The following is a 19,380-nucleotide window of genomic DNA, read 5'->3' as shown; positions in this document are numbered from 1 at the left end:
AGTTGAAGAATGAGTTGAAGTTTACGAAAATTGAATGCCTACTTCAGATTAGGCTTGGTGTGTTTCATTTCATCGAATGTACCAATTTTCTTAACAACAATGACAATAACGGAAGGAGCTAAGTTACATGAGATACTGAAGCTCAGGTTTAACTTCAAAACTTCTCAACACTCAATTGATCAATACCTAGGTTTGCGCAAGATAACGAGAATTTGATCTCATGAAATAATATTCATCTCTTTGAGATTTGAGTGCACTAGGAACACTTATATCCATCATCTTTCAGATTTGTATTGAGCTCGTATGTACATATATCGGAAAACTCGACAGTCGTTGATCGTGACTCCTCACAATAGGAACCATGTCAGCGTTCATGCCACACCAAAAACCCCCTTATAAGGATAATTCATGCTACATTTTCTACCCCCTACCTTTTCCTTTTGCTTTTAACATCATATTGCTAGATTCCGACTAAAGTAATATGTACAAACAATCAATTCTTATCTCTTTCACCGCACTCGAAGTATACCACCATATGTACTGTGTTCTATACATCTGTAAGATTACATTCGCTAAACCACCAGGAACCATCATGTCTCTACATCAGCGAAAATTTGATTATCATTTCAAAGAACTTTAACAATTCATATATCTTTTTAGTATAATATTAAATGATAACAATTCAAACGATTCAAGTAAAGAGAGCCCAAGTTTTCGTTTGGTCTTTTCGGATTTTGATATATATTCTGGATTGGAATTAATAGTTCAATAAATGAGTGCCCAGGTGTTATTGAGATAGCCTCAAAAAGATCAATTTCCGTTACTAGTCGATGAACGAACTAACGGGATACTGCAAAAGGAATTGACTTATGAGTATCTTTTATATCAATTTATATATCTTAGAAATTGTTAAAATCATTTATTTAAAATAGAATAATCAGAATGTGAAATTTGATATCAAAGAGAAGAATGAATTTGTTAAAAGTAGAGAATTGTCCCCTCAATCCATGCACCCACTCGAGCCACTTACTGGTGCGCCTGCTTTTTTCGCTTGCGTAGAACACGCTCCACTATCCCACAGCTGTCAAATTAACCAAGTGGAGACACATTGATCTTAAAATATATACTGAATTTGCAGGTGGTTTGTCATCAGAACAACAACTGACACAGCCCGTTTGGCTTAGCGGTAAAGCGCATCACTAGTATTTGTACATGATGAGATCCTAGGTTCGATTCCTAGAACGGGCATTCGCATGACATTGGTTTACAAACACAAAATTATTTTGCATTTTTGGTCTCAGATCTAGACATGAAGGGGGAGGGGAGGATATGGTTCGATTCCTCAAGCGGGCAATCGCACAAAAATTTGACTTTTTCTTTTCAGAGTTGATAACTCTGTATAAGATAGGTATTTTGCCAAAGAAAAGATTCGTTTCTTCCCGGGAACTACTGCCCCTCTCCCTCGGCATGGTTCGAACCGCAGGGTTCTGGTGGTTCTTCACGTCTTTTACGAATCTCCCAACATTCATTCCTTTCAAGGTTTATTATGTATTATGTGACTTGTTGTTGATTGGTCAGTTTTTGTTGCAAAATAGCGAATAATATATTCTTGTAGCGGTAGTATGAATCAAATTATCGGCTAGCTAAGAGGTCAAATAATTTCAATCTTGTTTCCGTAAATTTCAGCTCATCAAATGAAATTTTGCTGTTATGGTTGAAAAATTATCCAGCGACTCATATTTACTTCACGCAGCCTAATATCAAGGAACTCGGTCAATCAAATGAAATTTGGCCATTCCGCTTGAGGTATCCTCTAGCAACTCATGTCTGCTTCACTCCTCGCTCAGTATCAGCCTCGCTCTGAGTAATGATGGAGGGAGTTGTGCTTGAACCATCCGCCTTGAGCTCTATGGCGATGAAAGCATCTGCCCGTCCGTTAATTGGCTTTGAAACTGTGAGGCCAGCCCAATTTTCAGTCATCTGAACAATGAAAGTATCATCATTCCCATCTGTGTTTGCTTTTCCGTTCAAATTCAAGGCGAAGGATCCTCCTGAAGATATGAAAAATCTGTCAGGATCAGCGTAACCGGCAGTCCCTTGCGGAGAAATGGTGAACTGCATCTCGTTATTCACAATCTCTACTTTTGCTTTGAGGTTCTGAGGGATGCTATCTCTTGTGATCGACCAGTGTGAATCGGAAGTTGTATCTTGACTCCAACTGCTACAATCTGCATTCCAGATACAATGATCATTCACAGCCTGCATTCTCAGAAAAGTAGCCTTAACTGATTTAAAGGCTAATTTTGCACCAGATTTGTTCGATCCTTGGAGTGTGAGATTCGCTCGTTTTGAGTCGGCGTCGTAGGTCACCGAGCCCGTCCAGGTGATATGTGGAGTATCTTTGGTGACAGATGTATCAGAAGTATAAACCACATTTGTAGCTGTGTTTGTATTCTGGGGGTGATCGCCTGGCGTAGAAATCCAGGTGACTCGACTCGCATCTGGCCTACTTCATTGTTAAAATATACTTGCGGGTTAGTTTATATTTGAGATGTTTTGCTCACTCTAGATAGTGAATGGGAATAATGATATCGCCCACTGCGTTCAACGCAGCGGTTCCGAACTCAAGCTCATTCTTTCCTGGGCACGCCACTTTGATATCTGGGAAACGGAGCAGGTCGGGTATTTGCACAAGTATTCCACCAACCATTTTCCTATAACCCCTCAAGAAATAATCCCAGCTCGATTCTGGATCTGAAGGGACCACAGAATCGAGATCTGAGGGAACTAACAGCTGTTCACCGTCCACTTCTTTGAGGATACATTTGCCGATTTTTGCAGTGGGGTCATCCGAATCTAATTTGTCCATATTAAATGTGGCCGTCCAGTCTACCTCATGATTAAAATCACTTTAACAGATTAGCATCTGTACTGATTCAAGAGGCTTACATATAATGCTTACGGATACCATTGTGCAACATTGTCTACATCTTCTTGGGGCCAAGTGATCGAACCAAAGTACTTAACATGTCCGCTGAGTGTAAAAATGGGGGAATCTGGCGGCCCGATGCCTAAATGTACGGATGTCTCGGCAGTCAAAGTGTAGTTGGCCTTGAAAGCTCCATCAGAGGAGTATATCTCGTTTCCTAGTGCGGATACTGACTTCGGCCAGCAATACTGAACATCAGAGGACTTACTAAGATCATAGTATCCTTCTTCAGATTGAAATTGTTGAAGATCGTTGTATTCATCGTTGGTCATGTCATCGATCTTGGCAAACCTTTGTGATAAATACACTGTATTCTCACCAGGCCTTTTGTCAATCACATGAGGCGGAAGAGGGTAGGCAATTACCTCTTGGCAGATACATTGCACAAGGTAGTGAAGAGTACCATCAGGGGACGCACTGCTTTTGATGGCAAATGTTCCCAGAGACTCGTCTTTTGAACCGTCTCCAGGCCATGCAAAGTTTCCATTAAATGGCAAAGGATCTTCTGGTAATGACGAACCATGATCAAAATCAATCTCGCAAAAGCAGAGACAATTATAAGGATTCCCTGTTCGGCCAGTCATGGGGGATCCGGTGTCTTCCACACCCCATTTATCTGGGGTGATATATGGGTATTGTTGCAATCGAAGCATTTTTGGAGCTTAGATCAAAGTCAGAAAAACAAATTTGGAAGATGCTTAGAACAGATTTACCGATGTTGACTTCGTCTTCACTCACTTCTCACACAGTCAGCATTGGCTAGTGGAGATGGTTGGGGAAGGGAAAATCACCTTTGGGCCTAGGTATATCTACTTGCATATTTTGCATGAGAAAAGATGCGTGTTTATTTGAGAGTCCTAACTCTCGCATAAACTGCTGAACCTGACTATACAATGCATTGTTGCTTGAATCTGCTGCCCACTTATCGAGATAAACCTTGGTTCCATCTTGGTCTGTCAAATAGGATTCTTCCCATACAGGACTGCCCCAATCAAGATCTGCAAATAGATGGTTAGCTCTTCTTTAACAAACATATCGGTCAACGAACAGGCAATGATGGCTAAAAGCCGATGAATAGAGTATTCTCCTGGACTGAGACCAATGGCACTAGATTGCGTAGAATTCACGGTCTCAGGTGTGTCTTCGAGCGCGGCGACCTGATCTCTTGTCCCATTGAGGGTGGCTTCTTTGGGCCAGACGAGGTTGAAAATGACGACCCAGCTATCAACTCTTTGATAAGTGTTCTGGCCAAAATAGATTTGGCCTTTGTCAAATCTGTCATGAGAATGAAATCAATACAAAGTTTTTCCTTATTGAGCGCAGAGTGTATATTTACCGAAGTGCCAGCTTGAAATTGAGACTATTCACAGTCTCCACATCAAGCTCAATTTGAGGCGCCAGCATTGTTGATCTCAATTGGCCATCTGACGCTTGTTCATTCTCCCAAAGCAGTTCACCTGCTGAAGATGGCCGCTTTGCGAAAACACTCTCCAAGGCAGAGTTGATAGCTTTCTCTGATATGGCACATACATGCTTAAAGCCACCAAGAGATAAATATCTGGGATTAAAGGTTCCAGACATTCTGTAGAATAAAGAGAGGTTGTCGAAGATTTGAGTGTCAAATGGGGAAAAAATGAACAGTTGAACTAGATGAGGAGGATATAAAAGATACTTTTTTCTTGACGATAACCACTGCTGGCTTGTTATTTATCGTGAGCACAAGTACAAGTACAGATACAAATACTACAAAAATGAGCAAGTAACAGAATCACCAGCATAAATGCTACGAGATGTTAATTAAAGTTAGGTTTTGAGAAACATAAAGTGTGACACTAGTCATACTTCCCCTCACTTAGGTCCTACAGTATAGTTCCCCGCAAACAGGTTTTACAGATATTTGTTTTTCTTCAGCTTAACAAAATTGGTTGGCTTTGCAGAAAAAAGTGACACTGGAGATAACAGACAGTCAATCGGAAAACAATACGTGACAACAAATATGATCGGGCTGCTATATAGATTGAATAATGTCTGTCTTACATTCACAACTGTTCAAAGTTAGGAATGTGTCTTGAGAAAGGTTATCCGAATCAGAAATTCAATACATACAAATGAAAAGTTACCGTGTCACGCATAACATCAATATCTGATAAAGAAGAGAGTCGATTTTGATCCAATGGAATGAGTTCTGCCGTCAGGTTCTACATGCAGATATCTGGTACCAGGCTGGAAGTGTTATTGTAGTCAGATGCAGAATGACGAATAAAGCAGAAACACGAAAATGAAGAGTGAAGGTAGTCTAGCTCAATTGAATGGAGATTGGGGGGTGTAAACCTAAGGTACTAAGTTACATCTCAAATTTGCTGCAGGTATATTGTGAATAACGTGTTGTGAGTTCAGATTGCTACTATTTGTAGAGCTGTATGGAGTGTATTTTTGTATAGGTGCAACCCAGGGGCCCCCATCACCGCGGCGACAATATGTGTCTACAAATAAAAGCCCTCTACTCCACTTTGTAACTGCAAGTCACGATTATAAGCTTGCACTTCAATTCAACTACATCATCTCAAACGCCAATCGAGGCTCTTTACGGTAAAATCATGGGGATTTCTCATGCACGTATTACCACATGTATGTGACTTGAACTACATTGTGAAATATCACGGGATACAAGGCTCGCAGGCGCAGAACCCGATACATGTATTACAAGCAGAGGGAATTTGAAAAGTTTCACTCACGGATGGTAGATGTATGTGGAGATATGTGGTGCCTGGATTGTCGCAGAACCTAGACACTGGCTGAACTTTGATCAACAGGATCACTAATGCATTGATTGACACGTTACAATTCATGCTGTTCTTCTCAATCTTCATTGAAGCTTAGAAGGAAGACCTTGATGTAGTCTCAGTAAACTTGGGAAAATTCCGTTCTCAGCTTCTTAAAAGAAACGCCTTTGGCCACATCAATATAGGGTTTCGAGCAACAAACTTCCCGTTTAATTACTTTCCTATACTGAATTCTGCTCATAAACTCAATCATGTCGCCAAGTTATATCGAAGTCGTTGGCAAGAGTATTCTCAGCGATGATCTTACGCAGAAGTTGACCGATGCAGACATCAATCAGCCTGGAGATCCTAGGGGGGCTATTGATGCCTTTCTCGGAAAGTGGACTGTCCCTTGTAATGCCATCGTATACCTTACCTTCATCAAGACATTATTGATCTATACCGACGACGACGAGGAGATTTGTGGCGCATTCTTGACAATACTACCAGACGCTACTCCGGAGGATCTTGCGAAAGTACTTTTTCCGCAAGACAAACTTGATGAGTTGATAGCCTCCAAATCCAACACAATCCCAGATGATTTGACTGCCAATGATGTGAATCAAGTGCGAGCCAGGTTTCTTGCTGATCAGCCACTCGTCATTATACTTGTTATGATCAGAGACAATGGCGACTTTACCCTCGAAGATCGCCCACGTACCATTGTAGTACTAATTTTAGAATTGATGGTTAAGCGTCGAGCTCAACTTGGTTCTACTGAGCTGATCAGCATGTTAGAGGAGAGTTTTCCGCAGGATGAATCCCCGTTGACCGACAAAGAGATCACCTCCGCTTCTACGTTTGTCAGATCTGTAAAGACTCTCTCGTATCTCGTTGAAGACCCATTGGATATTCCTCGTCTTTACGACTCAAAATATCATTCCATACGAAGCATCACAGGCAAGTCGAAGAATGATTTCAAGTCTGATCTGCAAAGCGCAGGCTCATCGACCGCGAACGCTCTAAAAATTCACGATTGCGCTGAGCGTGTTGACTGCTGGAATGAGCAACTTTGGCTGGCGCTGATGAAGGCAGGTAAGGCTGATGTGGCAGATAGTATGATACCCCAGCCTCAGCCGGTGGACGATGACGGAGATTCAACGGACAATACCGTAAAGCCAAATCAGCCCTTAGCAAGCCTTAGCGGTCCTCCAGAATCTTGGAATAACTTGACGGATATATTTCGTCTCGAAAATATTGCATGCGAGGAGTGTTGCTCCATAACTTCCATGTCTGCTTATTTTGCAGATCTCTTGAACTTGTTAAGCAACACTACAGCTACAGGTGGAGCTGGAGCAACAACCGAAGATACAACTGCCGTTTCAGATTCAGGCACAAACAGCAGTCTCCTAGACTTGCTTTCAGCTCGGCGCCCAGATCTTAAAAATTTAGAGCTCAGTTGCGCAAACTCACAAACCTTGGTTCCTAATATAAATCTTGTTAATGAAGTACTCGAATCATACATTCGCTACAAAAGTCAATCTTTGCTGTCTGCGTCGGCTTCCGACGAGCAAGATTCTATACTTGTCTTTAATACACCTGCAGATGCCGCAGATGATTGCGTGCAAGATATTCACTCTGACGGACCAGTCTATCGGCCCGGAAACACAGACTTTGAAGTTTATTCCAAAGTCGTCTCCCAACAGATGTACCCGTTCACCTGTTTCCCATACGATTATGCGTGGTCATCTGTTAAAGAATATTTCAACATATTCCAGATACCTTATGCTCAACTGATCGAGGTGTTTCAAGCACCTGAGCTTCTCTTCGAGAATATAACACAAGTCGCGCGTGGGAAACTCTCTGAAGAGCAGAGAACTGGGCTGCTTGGTGGATCGGCCGAGGTGCTGAAGAGACAAATTACGGCATCAGTTCTGAATTTACACCAAAAAGAGTTTGCTGCCATCACGGGTGAAACTTTCTTCCCTGCCTGGTTTGCCGCTTGGCTCGAAGGATTGGCAAGTGATATCATACCCATAGCCACAGGGCCACCGGAAGGCGATACTGCCACTCAATGGGGCTATGAGGATGAAGATACAATGCTAGAGTCCACGAATGAACTTGGCCTAACGTACATCAAGCAACAGCTAATGAAAAGGTCAGGGCTAGATTTTCCCGACATCCTAGACTTAGTCAAGACTCAACTGTTCGGAAAAGACCTAGTGATCATCAACAAAACGGGATCGCAAGAGTTCAGTACTTTCATCGACGACCTCAGACTTTTAGCCAATGCATCAGAGCCACCGTTTCAAAGCCTGAACACTACCTTATGCCGAGACCTTCAATCGTTTTTACGCCTGAAGGCTAAGCTTGGATGGTCGACGAGGGATCTTGATGCAGCTATCTACTGCTTACGTAATAATGAGATGGAGCTCTCTCCGGATTTCAAAGTAACTACCGCCCCCAACACGCGACCCATCTCTGTTTACGTTCTCAATGGAATTGCGTCTATTATCAAGTTGAACAATCTATGTGGAATTGAACCCGCTGCTCTACTTCCATTATGGGGCCCTATCGATGCCTTTGGTAAAGATTCGTTTCTTTACCGCAAATTTCTCCGTCCTTCTCTAGGGCAAGTGTTCGCAATCCCAAAAGATGGCGAAGAATTCTTCGAGCCAGGCGGCTCAAAGTTCCAAATTTATGCATGCGGTACAAGTGTATGCGCAAGTCTAAAATGGCCATTTCAATATCTTAAAGATCTGCTTGAAGCTACAGGTTATTCTGATTCTCATTTGACTGTCGGCATTCTGTCAAAACTTTACCGCTATACTACCGTTTCCCAGATTTTGTCTATTCCTGCAACAAAATGTGCTCAATTTTTCAAACTGTTCTTCGACGAAGCAAAGGAGAATCCCTTGTCAAGCCCTGAAGTCACATTTAAAGTGCTAGAAATGTGGAAAAAGCTGTTGAATTCAAACTGGACAATCGAATCACTTCTCGATGTTTTAGAGACTACCCAGCTTGAAGACGTTCAAGATAGCTCCGGGCTACAACTCACCAGAGCTATTTTAGAAGGGACCGTGGATCTGAAAAAGTCACTTTCATCTATTTCTACAGTTGACATACCAACTTCAGAAACTGTCGTCGATTGTGTTGGGCGAACATTTGATGCAGCAACAGCAAGCACAATTGTAGGATTTATTGAGGGTGAGTGAATTCTCTAAACTCATTTGAAATTTCAGGCATTCGAAATAATGGAATTGCACTTGACAACCCGTGTAATTCTAACAGTCAAATTTAATTGAAGTATTTGAAATACTTCAGACTGGACTATTAGAAACTTTAAGTTACTGACATTCTACTAGGCACTCAAATTCTGACAAGCTATATCAAACTTTCAGACAAGGCGGCCCTCGACTCACTCGTTAGCCTAGCAAAGGACTGGCCAGACAAGATTTCGATTATTCCTTCTATTGAAGGAACGATATATTCTGCCCAGATAAAACTCTGTGGTATATTGACTTCAAGTGAAAAGACGAAGATCTTGGATGGAAGTGAAAACTCTCCCGCAATTAAAACTGCACTTGCTACTTTGGTGGCGACTTCGCTGTTTCCACAGAAGATTATCATATCACGTTTTGAGAACAATCCCGACTCCAGCGGGAAGCTACAGAGCAACATTCTTCTTGGTGATTGGGAGGAGCCACCGTCTGAATCCTCTGAATCTTCTTCTCCAGATGCATCTTCTATTGCCGCAGAAAACTATCTTCGGAATCGAAGAGCAGCTTTTATTGACTTGGCCAAGCCGACCATCATCCAAGATCTCCTTACTTCTCTCATTCTCAACTCTACCAAAGACCAGATACTCGACGTTGATGTTTCGATTATATCAAGTCTTATTTCGGACGTCGTTAAAGTTCCAACTAAGGACGGCAGCGGGTTCGAGTCCGCTATGACTGCTCTACAGAGTCTTAGCGTACCCATCGAAAGCTCGATTAAAACGAATCTGGACGCATATTTCACACCTACAACCACTGATGATTACACGATACATTACACGGGAACCAGTACTAATCCCGAGATAACCATTAATGGACTTAAGATGCCCTTCGATGCATCTGCAAACATATGGAGCCAGTTTCGTATGATCTCTGGTCAAGCATACCTCTTACAAGCCGGTTTTGATCCTTCTCAAGTGTCTTGGTCAACATGCAGATCAATGCCGACGCCTTTTACCGACGAAGAGCTATTATTATCGGCGACAGTTCAGCGAACAACGAGTGTTCTTGAAGCAATTCGCAAGGCAGCACTTATTTGTCAAACCTTGAAGCTGACTACGGCAGAGATTGCATTTTTCAACCGTCAAGTACAACTGAAATTCGAAATGCTGGCTATCGACCTCAATTCACCGAGTCTGAAAGATCTTGTCCAGCTCCAAGATTATTGCGCCTTGAGAGATACTTGTATCCCTAGCACCAAAGATGACAATCTGATGAGCCTATTTTCCTGGTTGTCTAGCTCGACTGATACTGATGTAAGCAGTATTGTAACGAAAATCGCGGCAAGTACAGGCTGGAATAACACGCTTGTAGAAAGCGCCTTGAACGAAAAGTATCCGAAGTATACTGCAGCAAATCTGATGGCAACTTTACGTAATTACGATAACTTCTTGGGCTTAAACGCAATTGTGTTGTTCTATGGCAGCCTTGGCGGTGTATCTGACATCAACTCCATGCCTCCCATGGCCGAACTTTTTGACCTAGCTAGACCTGCGCAACAGCTAGATAATGCAGACTCTTATGTTCAAGCTGCACAAGACCTTCAGAACAGATTGACCGCCACACAACAGGAAAACTTTGAAGATGGACTCATGCAGACCCAGCGTGCTGCCCTTGTGAATTACCTATTGCAACAAGACTACATCAAAGATCTCAATATCTGGGATGCAGATGGACTCTTCGAATACTTCCTTGTTGATGTGCAAATTGGTCCACAATTGCGAACATCACGCATTAAACAAGCAATTTCAGTGGTGCAGTTATATACACAACGTTGTTTGCTAGGGCTCGAAGAGGACGTCGCGATGACAGATTTGCGACGCGACAAATGGGATTGGATGCAGCAATATACCCTCTGGGAAGCTAACAGAAAGCTGTTTCTCTATCCCGAAAATTGGATTGATCCAATGCTTCGGGATGATAAGAGCCAGTTATTTGATCAATTTGAAGCTGCGCTGCTTCAGAAGGATCTGAGCATCGACACATTTTTGCACGCTATTCAAAACTACGTATACGGGTTGAATGAAATCTCGAAGCTTGACATTGTTGCATATGTCCACGAACCCGAATTTAAGCAGGCTGATATATTCCACTTTTTTGGGCGGACTCGTACCGCGCCATATTCGTTTTATTATCGCACTGTGAGTATCTTGGCAACTAGTGAGATATTCTGGCAGCCGTGGACCAAGATTGAGATGGATATTCCGTCGATTGAAACAGAATGGGAAGGTCATCGCCTCGAGAACATTGGCAGCTATCTGCTCCCCGAGATAATTGGAGGTCGACTTTATCTTTTTATGCCATCAATCATGGCGAAGTCTTTGGCTACGAATATAGGGAACAATCTTCAAGGTGTCACCACTTTCGACGATTTACGCGGGAAGCCGCCTGATATAGCGGCCCCTGAACGTGTATGGGAAATCTCAATGGCTTGGACTGAACTTATCAGAGGCAGTTGGGCACCCAAACGTGTATCGGCAGGAACTCTTACTGTGGGCTTGGTAGCTTCTGCATCGCAATTTCGAGTTGAACCAACTTTTGACGATAATAAGATGACAATGAAGATAAACTATTCGGCAATAGGAGATACTGACTTCAACGAAATTGGCAGCTTCATATTCTTTAACGATCAGATCAGTACAATCAACAGTGGCTCAACAAAATCTGTCCATGGCGACTTTCCAACTTACTTCCAGAAGGTGCTAGGCAACGGTATCAAATCAACTGCTCTGGAAATTGATCCCTCTTTCCCAAATAAGCCTCTGATTTGGATACCGAATGATTTAAAGTCCTACGAACAAAATGATCTCACTTGGACTCTGTCGAAAACACAGCAACGTGTCACGGCCCTTGTAGTAAGCACCATAGATAGCGATGGTATGAGTCTAAGCCGCTTTAATATGCCAAGAACAGAACTCACTCCGACGGATGGACGCCAATGGACTACTCAAAGAGTAATAGATGATATGGAGCTTGTACAGCTGGATCATTCGTTTTCTCATGAGCTCATGGAACATACTACCGACCGTGTCGATCCACTAGGAAATCTTTATAATAACCTAGCTCTAACACCTGCAGACCAGCTAAAAGAACGTTACGGGGCCGGCAGCCAAAACGCATCATATCACGAACTGGGTCGTCCAACTGCTATCTATAATTGGGAGATTGGCATACACGCTGTGTATCTGGCAGTTGATCGGTTGTCCACTACACAGCAATATGACGAAGCACTGCAAATTGCAAGACTTGTCTTTGATCCATCAGTATCCGTAAAAGTAGACAGATCTAATGGCGACAAGACAATAAGCACTCAATCCTGTTGGAAATTTCCACCATTCCAAGATATGGCTTGCATGATGTCGAATAAAGGCGAAAGCTCGTTTGATCCTCTAGATCTGGCAAACCTGAAAAAGGAGATCGAGCTTGCAATTAAAGAAAGACGTTCATACGGTGCGCTAGTGCATGCCGCCGCGCGTGGTCGACCTGTTTCATATATGAAATGGATTGTCATGAAATATGCTGAGATCCTCATTGCCCTTGGGGACATACAATTCCGACAAGGCACATCCGAATGTCTTCCATTGGCCACTCAACGATATATAGAGGCAGCTAGAGTACTGGGACCTGAGCCACCTAATGTGCCAGATCTTGGAAATCGGAAATCGAAGGTGCTGACGTACGCACAACTAAGAACAAAGGATAATGCATTCGATGAAGTCTCACTGGATCTAGGCCTGCCATTTTCATTCAACATAGTACCAAAAGGAAACGCTACAGTCTCAAGCACTGACCCAAAAATGGAGAGCATTACTTGCGTCCTGAAGACAGATTATTTCTCCATTCCCTTGAATCCTAAATTCAAGACAATGCGAAGCCTAGTGCAGGAACGTCTTTTTAACATTCGAAATTCCTTCGATATTCAAGGAAAGCCGGTGGTCTACGCGCTGAGAGATCCACCCATTGATCCGTAAGCACCTCCAGGACTTTCATTTTATCCTCCCTTATCTCAATTCTCGTCTCATATTTCCTCTACATCTTCTCAACTTTCTTATATACAAAGAACTTTTCATTTTCCTCTCAAGTATTTCCATATTTAGTAATTACTGACTTCCCAATGTTCTAGCGGAGACTTGGTGGCTCTCAGCAAGCAAGGTCTCAGCATATCTGATGTGCTGAGCATGATTTCCGGCCAAAGAGATGGTCCACTAACTAATCAACGTTTTGCAACTCTCATGAGCGTAGCTTTGGACTTGTGTACCGAAGTACGTTCGCTGGGAGAAAGTCTCTTGGCAGCAATAGAAAAAAGAGATGCAGAGAGTCTTAATGTCATCATGGCTCGAAACAACACTGGCATACAGCAAGGAATGTTGGAAATGAAGCAAATCGAACTTGATGGGGCGCAAAAGACTATTGAATCGCTTTTGATGGATCGCAGCTCTCAAGAAGCACAATTAGATTACTATCTCAAACTCATTGGCGAACCAGATACCAAAATTCCCAAACCTAGCGACGATTGGACTGATGTCTCACAAAACATTGATGTACAGTCATCAGATGAACTGCGAATGTCTCCTTACGAAAAATTACAAATGACAATGTCTCTATCCGCATACTCAAAGAACAGCCTAGCTACAGTCACAGATGCAGTGGCTCTTCCATTGTACCTGTTACCAACAATACAAGGGGACTTTGAGCCTCTCGGAGTTGGAACTAGCATCTCAGCTGGCGGTACTCAGTATGCAGAGTTTGTGGCAGCCGGTTCCGCGCTATTGAGGGGATTTGCTGGGCTCGATGCCAGCCAAGCCGACCAAGCCGACAAGAAGGCCAGTCTTACAGCACAATTGCAAGATCGTCGATTCCAAGCAAATATTAGTGGGCGCCAGATCAAATCCATCGACAAACAAATTGAGATCCAGCAGATACAGATCAAATCCATACAGAAAGATCTCGATATGCAGAAATCCCAACTAGACGAAGCTGTTCAGGCTGAGACATGGTATCGTTCTAAATACACTAACGAGCAACTCTACAGCTGGATGGAGAAGAGACTTAGGAACTTGTATCTTCAAGCGTATAATCTGGTTCTAGATGCAGCTCTTCGAGCACAGAACGCCTTCTCATTTGAATCTGGTCGCAAAAGCTCAATCATCAAACCAGCCGGTTATTGGGATGCTTCACGTGATGGATTGCTTGCCGCGCAGGATCTATTTTGGGATTTAAAAAAGCTTGAGGCTGCACAAGCGGGAAATACTTCAGCGGACTACAATATTACCAAAACTGTATCCCTGAAAGAGATTGATCCTATGGCACTGATGAATTTCAGAATCACGGGAACTTGCGATTTCTCATTGGACGAGGTGCTTTTCGATATGGACTTCCCAGGCCACTATATGCGTAGGATACGATCAGTGGCTGTATCGATTCCTGCGGTTTTCGAAACCAATTGCAATGCCAATGCTATATTGACACTGCTATCGCATAAATACCGCGTTACCCAGAGTGCTGCCGACTATGTTGCTTCTCAGTCTGCAAGTAGTGAATCATTTCGCACTGATCGGATTCCAACGTCCTCTATTGCCGTTAGCTCCGGTGATGTAGACTCTGGAGTTTTTGAACTCGATTTTTCTGCCTCTCAATACATGCCTTTCGAGGGTGCAGGCGCTATCTCGAAATGGCGTCTGGAACTCCCATCACCGGTTAGGACTTTCAGCTACGAATCTATCACTGACGTGCTGTTACACGTGCAATACACAGCTTATGAAGGAGGTCCGTCGTTACGCGCAGCAGCGAACCAAGCTACACTTCAAGTGATGAAAGCGACGGGAGCGGAAGGGCAGCAGCAAGGGTTTTCGGCGATTTTCGATCTCAAAAACGAGTTTGCTGATGATTGGAAGAGCTTTGGTGATCAATTGGCTTCCGAGACGACTGGTTCAGATGCACCAAGTATGAAACTTGGAGATTTGAAAAAGAAACTTCCTTATTGGTCTCGAAGACAGAATGCCCTGGAGGTTAAGAACATCACTTTCATAACTCACAGCGAAGAACTGCGCAATAAACTTGACATCGAAAGTTCGAAGGGTGCTAGGGATTGGGTTGTAAGTCAAATCGGAGACTACTATGTAAAGTCTTCGTCTACTTGCAGTGATACGAGTTTAAATTGGACCATCCAAGCAGTCACATCCCCAACGAAATGGGATAAGAAAAATTTCGAGAACGCGTTTTTGTTGTTTCAGTATGTGTTTACAGGGACAAAGATTGTTTAATTATTTTGCAATCACCATTTATAGCACATTCGTGGGAATGCGATTGGATTGATTGTCTTTTTTTAGTGTAGTGGCGAGCATAGTTTGTTAAATTTGATGATTGATCCCTTAATTGATTGATTGCTTAAAGAGTTGATTTACAGAGTGCCAACAGTGCTTTTTAATCTTTGCTTCTCGTCAATATGCACCTCGTTGGTCTAGGCCTTATGTCTCTGATGTATCAATCTTCAAATATCAGAAAGATGCCTAATCGCCCATCCCCCTCCCCCAGGAACTCTCCATATTAACAGCGATTACCTACTATCCACATGCCTACCTACATTTGCACACCACAAGCCCCAATCTACCTACCTGCATCCCTTTCACTACCTAATTTCCAGCCATGCAAAACAGATTGCAGACCCTACATTCCTTCCTAATCACAGATGTAGACAGGCAAACGAGTTTCTTCATTCATTACCTACCTTTACCTATCTTTCCCGATACACGGAAAGATACCCAGCCCCTCAATCTATCTTCGAGATTATAGAGAATAGCAAAGACATTTCTACAAACATATTTCACAAGACGAGAACGCGTTGATCAGTAAGATCTCCCCGGATATAAAGAAGTGGGGTGATAAATGAACGTTCTCGCTTGATGATAAGGGGGTGGGTATCCTATTCGTAGGAGAAAAAACAGGCCGGAATTGACCACTGCTCTCTACGCGTTGCTTTGGTGAGGGTGCACGTACCATTGCGCAATGGTCAGTTCCGGCCTGTTTTTTCTCCTACGAATAGGTATCTATCGTTAGACGGTAACGGGGTAGAGAGTCAAAATGTCATTGTCATGTCATAGCTAAGAGTGGAGTACGGAGAGACGGCAAACTATTGGTTATCGTCGTATCTTTATCGTCCCTTGTTGTCGTATTTTGGGACAACTTGTGAGTGTAGTATATACCAATAAGGAAATTCAATCGAGAAAAGATAAAAATAAAATTCTTGAAATGATGGGTCTTATGCCCTTACTTACATCATGCTTACAAAATAGAGAAGATAGCGCTACAAGAATCCCGCAAAGTACGTGTACATTGCTCTCATGAACTCTAAAACCATTCACACTCATACAAAAGAAAGATTGATCCACCCCTCCCCTTATACACGTGGAAACACGAGAAGGCCAACAGTGAACATTAAGAAAAAAGAACAGCTTGTAAGTTGGCTGGTGAATATAAATCGATACAGCTATCCGAGATCGGATTATAAAGCGCGTGACTATCGATGAGAAAGAGTCATAGACATGTTGTCATGAACGCAAACATTGAATCAAGGTCACAGAAAATTGCGAAACCGTTTCACCCTATTGTCGTGAAAGACACTCGTTCTATTATTCACATATAGGGCAACTGCCCCTCATCATCTGTATTCCTGACCAAACTATCTTTTCCGTTCCTCCTTGATCTCCATTAACAAGCGTGAATCACAGACGAAGAAAATGAATTTCCATTTCACCCCGCAAACCCAGGTCATTCCCCTATAAAATGTTGACCGCATCTCCACTCGACATCAGTGAATGCCGTGGCGCAGTCCGCTCATCTGCTTTCCATCCCTCCAGAAATACTGATTCACAAGCCACCGTATCTAAATCCGTACTCACACCTCGGTCTCTATAAGAAAGACTTCAAATGGCTTGAAACTCCATACAACCTCCGACTTCCTTACACCACCAAAACGCCAAACAACGTTAACTCACAAGCAACTTGCTTTCAATAATACTTCTTAATATCAACAAACAACACACTGACTTACCTTTCATACCTTTATCTTTATATCTCACTCCCTCTCACATATCATATATTTGACATCTTATATGAAACACCACATTTTGTGACACCAAACCATGACTCACGGTTCAGACACAATGTCACTTCCTGACAACATCTTCTGCTGCGACTGTTGCACGGAAGTCGATACTCGACACTCCGACAAACCTTATCATGATCCTAACAAGCACTTTCACAAAACCATCTACCAATCGTTCCTCAATTTTGCAGCCCGATTATCGGCAGCCAAAGATCATCTTGAAATGGTCCGAGCTCATGAAGATGCTGAACGTCAACGCCAGGCTGCTCAAATTTGTGCAGCAGTCATCCCAGACCGAGAAGAATCAGAGTTTATCTCGATGACGCTGTCGGATATGATCCGAAGTTACAATCCTGATCACAAAATGACTAATCTAGCTCCACCTGCTTCGTTGGCTTCTACGAAGTCTCCCACCCCTCCATTAGCATTGAATAGTGCATTCAGATTACCCTCTTCCCCCCCAATCTCTCCATGTATCACACCAGCCAGACCGACCTTAACTCAAAATTGCTCGGGCTTCCACTCCTTTTCGAATAGCAATGCGGTATTTGAAACCCACCTGATGACGCCACCACCTTCACAACCATCTTCAAAGCCCAACTCTAAGATGTCATCTCTCTCTTCCGGGATTGGACAATCTTTCGTGGAATTGCTTAGAAACAAACCTAATGCTCCCCCACCATCGGGCATTCCTAATCTCGGATCAAGCATCACTGACTCAAAAATCCCTGAGTGGAGATCCCGTGCGACAATGCAAGCGATGCAACCTCTTACGCAGTCTCCCACTCCTCTTGCAACATCCCATCTTGGAACATCTCCAAATTCACCTTGGAAATTTGAGCCAACACTCTCTCCAGATCGTAATGGAACGTATGGGTCATTCCAGTCTTCGACAGCCACCGAGATGTCGGAGCCGCATCAATCCCTAACTCTCACTAGAAATTCGGGACCAACCCAGTATTCAACTCCTTTCAAACCGTTCGCCGACATTTCCTTCGATGATTTCAGAACTGCCCACGTACCATATTGGACACAAACAGAACCAGAACCTTTCGTTCCTCAACGAGTTCTTTCTCCGTCTAACTTGATTAACAATCCACTCGTTACCAATCCTCCCCCAACATACGTGATTCATATCACTTCCCGTCAAGACTACGGCAAAACTGAATCTCATCGATATTTTGTCTGTCCCACAGACCTAACATCTGACTGGCCGGAAGTCAGTTTACTGCAGTGGTTTGCAGCTGGAGTTGGTTATGACGTCAAGGCCGAGAAATGGGACCATAAATGTTTGCAACATCAGAGATTCTTCCGAATGGTCTTGAGACCCAATTTAGCGATGCGGGAATGGGGCTTGGGTAGACCATTAGAGGAGCTGCAAGCCGAATTGGCAAAGCTGAATGCAGCTGCGGCATTGGGAGGTGTATAGATTTGAGCGCATTATTGTTGTTCGCGTATATGATTTTGGGGATTCTTGGCTACTAGCCAATGTCGTTGGATTTTTCTTTTTGCGGAATCTTTGAATCTGACAGATAATTAATGGAGGAACTTGGAGGAGTCAATACGTGGAGAATTGAAACAGCATTGCTGGCGATGCTTTGCGGCTCAGATGAGTCTACCTTGGAGTAGTAGTTATATTGGTCTTCCGTATAGATAGACTTTCCGCTTAGGTGGCTTTGCATACTATCGTATGTTCGATGGTAATTGCAAAGACCTTGCGGACTAAAGTCTGGATCTTTGAATTTGGGCGTTCTTTATTGCGATTAGGCATTTTGAAAAGGAATGCAAAGCGTTGAATCTATCTGGAGTTTGACTTGATTGTGATGTGAATTGACAAGATGCTTCCTCGAACGTGATATAGTTAGCTTCCTTTTACATGGAGTGATAACTTCATAGTGAATCGTCTGAGAATACATAGAATAGTGCAATAGGTTTCGCTACTCACTCGTGGTCAATACATACTTCCCAGGTGAGAAAGTAGTAAGAGATCTTGAATTGCTCAAATAGAACTTCAAACAGACCAGGGTTCTTAACCTACTAGTAAAAAACAAATCGTACCTTGTTCAATATCACTTTCTGTAGTCAACATACGTAATAACATACTCTCACTACTCACCCACTCACTCTATTCTCGTCTTTCATTTACAATAATGTGGACATCTAATAAATAACGACTGCTCATCTTTCCTTTGAAGTTACGAAATTAAAATAAAGAGCCGAGCTTTACCCTAGAGATAAGCTAAAAGC

General features: G+C 42.9%; 4 protein-coding genes across 4 annotated transcripts; 2 read left to right on the top strand and 2 right to left on the bottom strand.

Moving 5' to 3' along the window:
• Positions 1–1,821: 1,821 nt before the first annotated feature.
• EAE98_004865 (uncharacterized protein) lies at positions 1,822–4,570 on the bottom strand (the record flags this gene model as incomplete). Its single annotated transcript, XM_038952486.1, has 7 exons — positions 1,822–2,506; positions 2,565–2,909; positions 2,963–3,650; positions 3,703–3,726; positions 3,781–3,987; positions 4,038–4,264; positions 4,326–4,570. The coding sequence occupies 7 exons, from the start codon at positions 4,568–4,570 to the stop codon at positions 1,822–1,824; spliced, it is 2,421 nt and encodes an 806-aa protein (XP_038811136.1).
• Positions 4,571–6,023: 1,453 nt separating this feature from the next.
• Positions 6,024–15,292, top strand: EAE98_004864 (uncharacterized protein; the record flags this gene model as incomplete). The annotated part of the gene is made up of 3 exons (XM_038952485.1): positions 6,024–8,958; positions 9,117–12,996; positions 13,153–15,292. 3 exons carry the CDS (start codon positions 6,024–6,026, stop codon positions 15,290–15,292), a joined length of 8,955 nt encoding a protein of 2,984 aa, XP_038811135.1.
• Positions 15,293–17,191: 1,899 nt separating this feature from the next.
• Positions 17,192–18,562, top strand: EAE98_004863 (uncharacterized protein; the record flags this gene model as incomplete). The annotated part of the gene is made up of 1 exon (XM_038952484.1): positions 17,192–18,562. The coding sequence occupies one exon, from the start codon at positions 17,192–17,194 to the stop codon at positions 18,560–18,562; it is 1,371 nt and encodes a 456-aa protein (XP_038811134.1).
• A 52-nt stretch (positions 18,563–18,614) lies between these two features.
• On the bottom strand, positions 18,615–19,275 carry EAE98_004862 (uncharacterized protein; the record flags this gene model as incomplete). Its single annotated transcript, XM_038952483.1, has 3 exons — positions 18,615–18,885; positions 19,079–19,167; positions 19,258–19,275. The coding sequence occupies 3 exons, from the start codon at positions 19,273–19,275 to the stop codon at positions 18,615–18,617; spliced, it is 378 nt and encodes a 125-aa protein (XP_038811133.1).
• Between the last annotated feature and the right edge of the window lie 105 nt (positions 19,276–19,380).

This window comes from Botrytis deweyae (genome assembly GCF_014898535.1).
Source record: "Botrytis deweyae strain B1 chromosome Unknown BDEW_009, whole genome shotgun sequence".
In the NCBI taxonomy this organism is placed as follows: domain Eukaryota; kingdom Fungi; phylum Ascomycota; class Leotiomycetes; order Helotiales; family Sclerotiniaceae; genus Botrytis; species Botrytis deweyae.
This window is presented reverse-complemented; position numbering and strand designations above follow the sequence as displayed.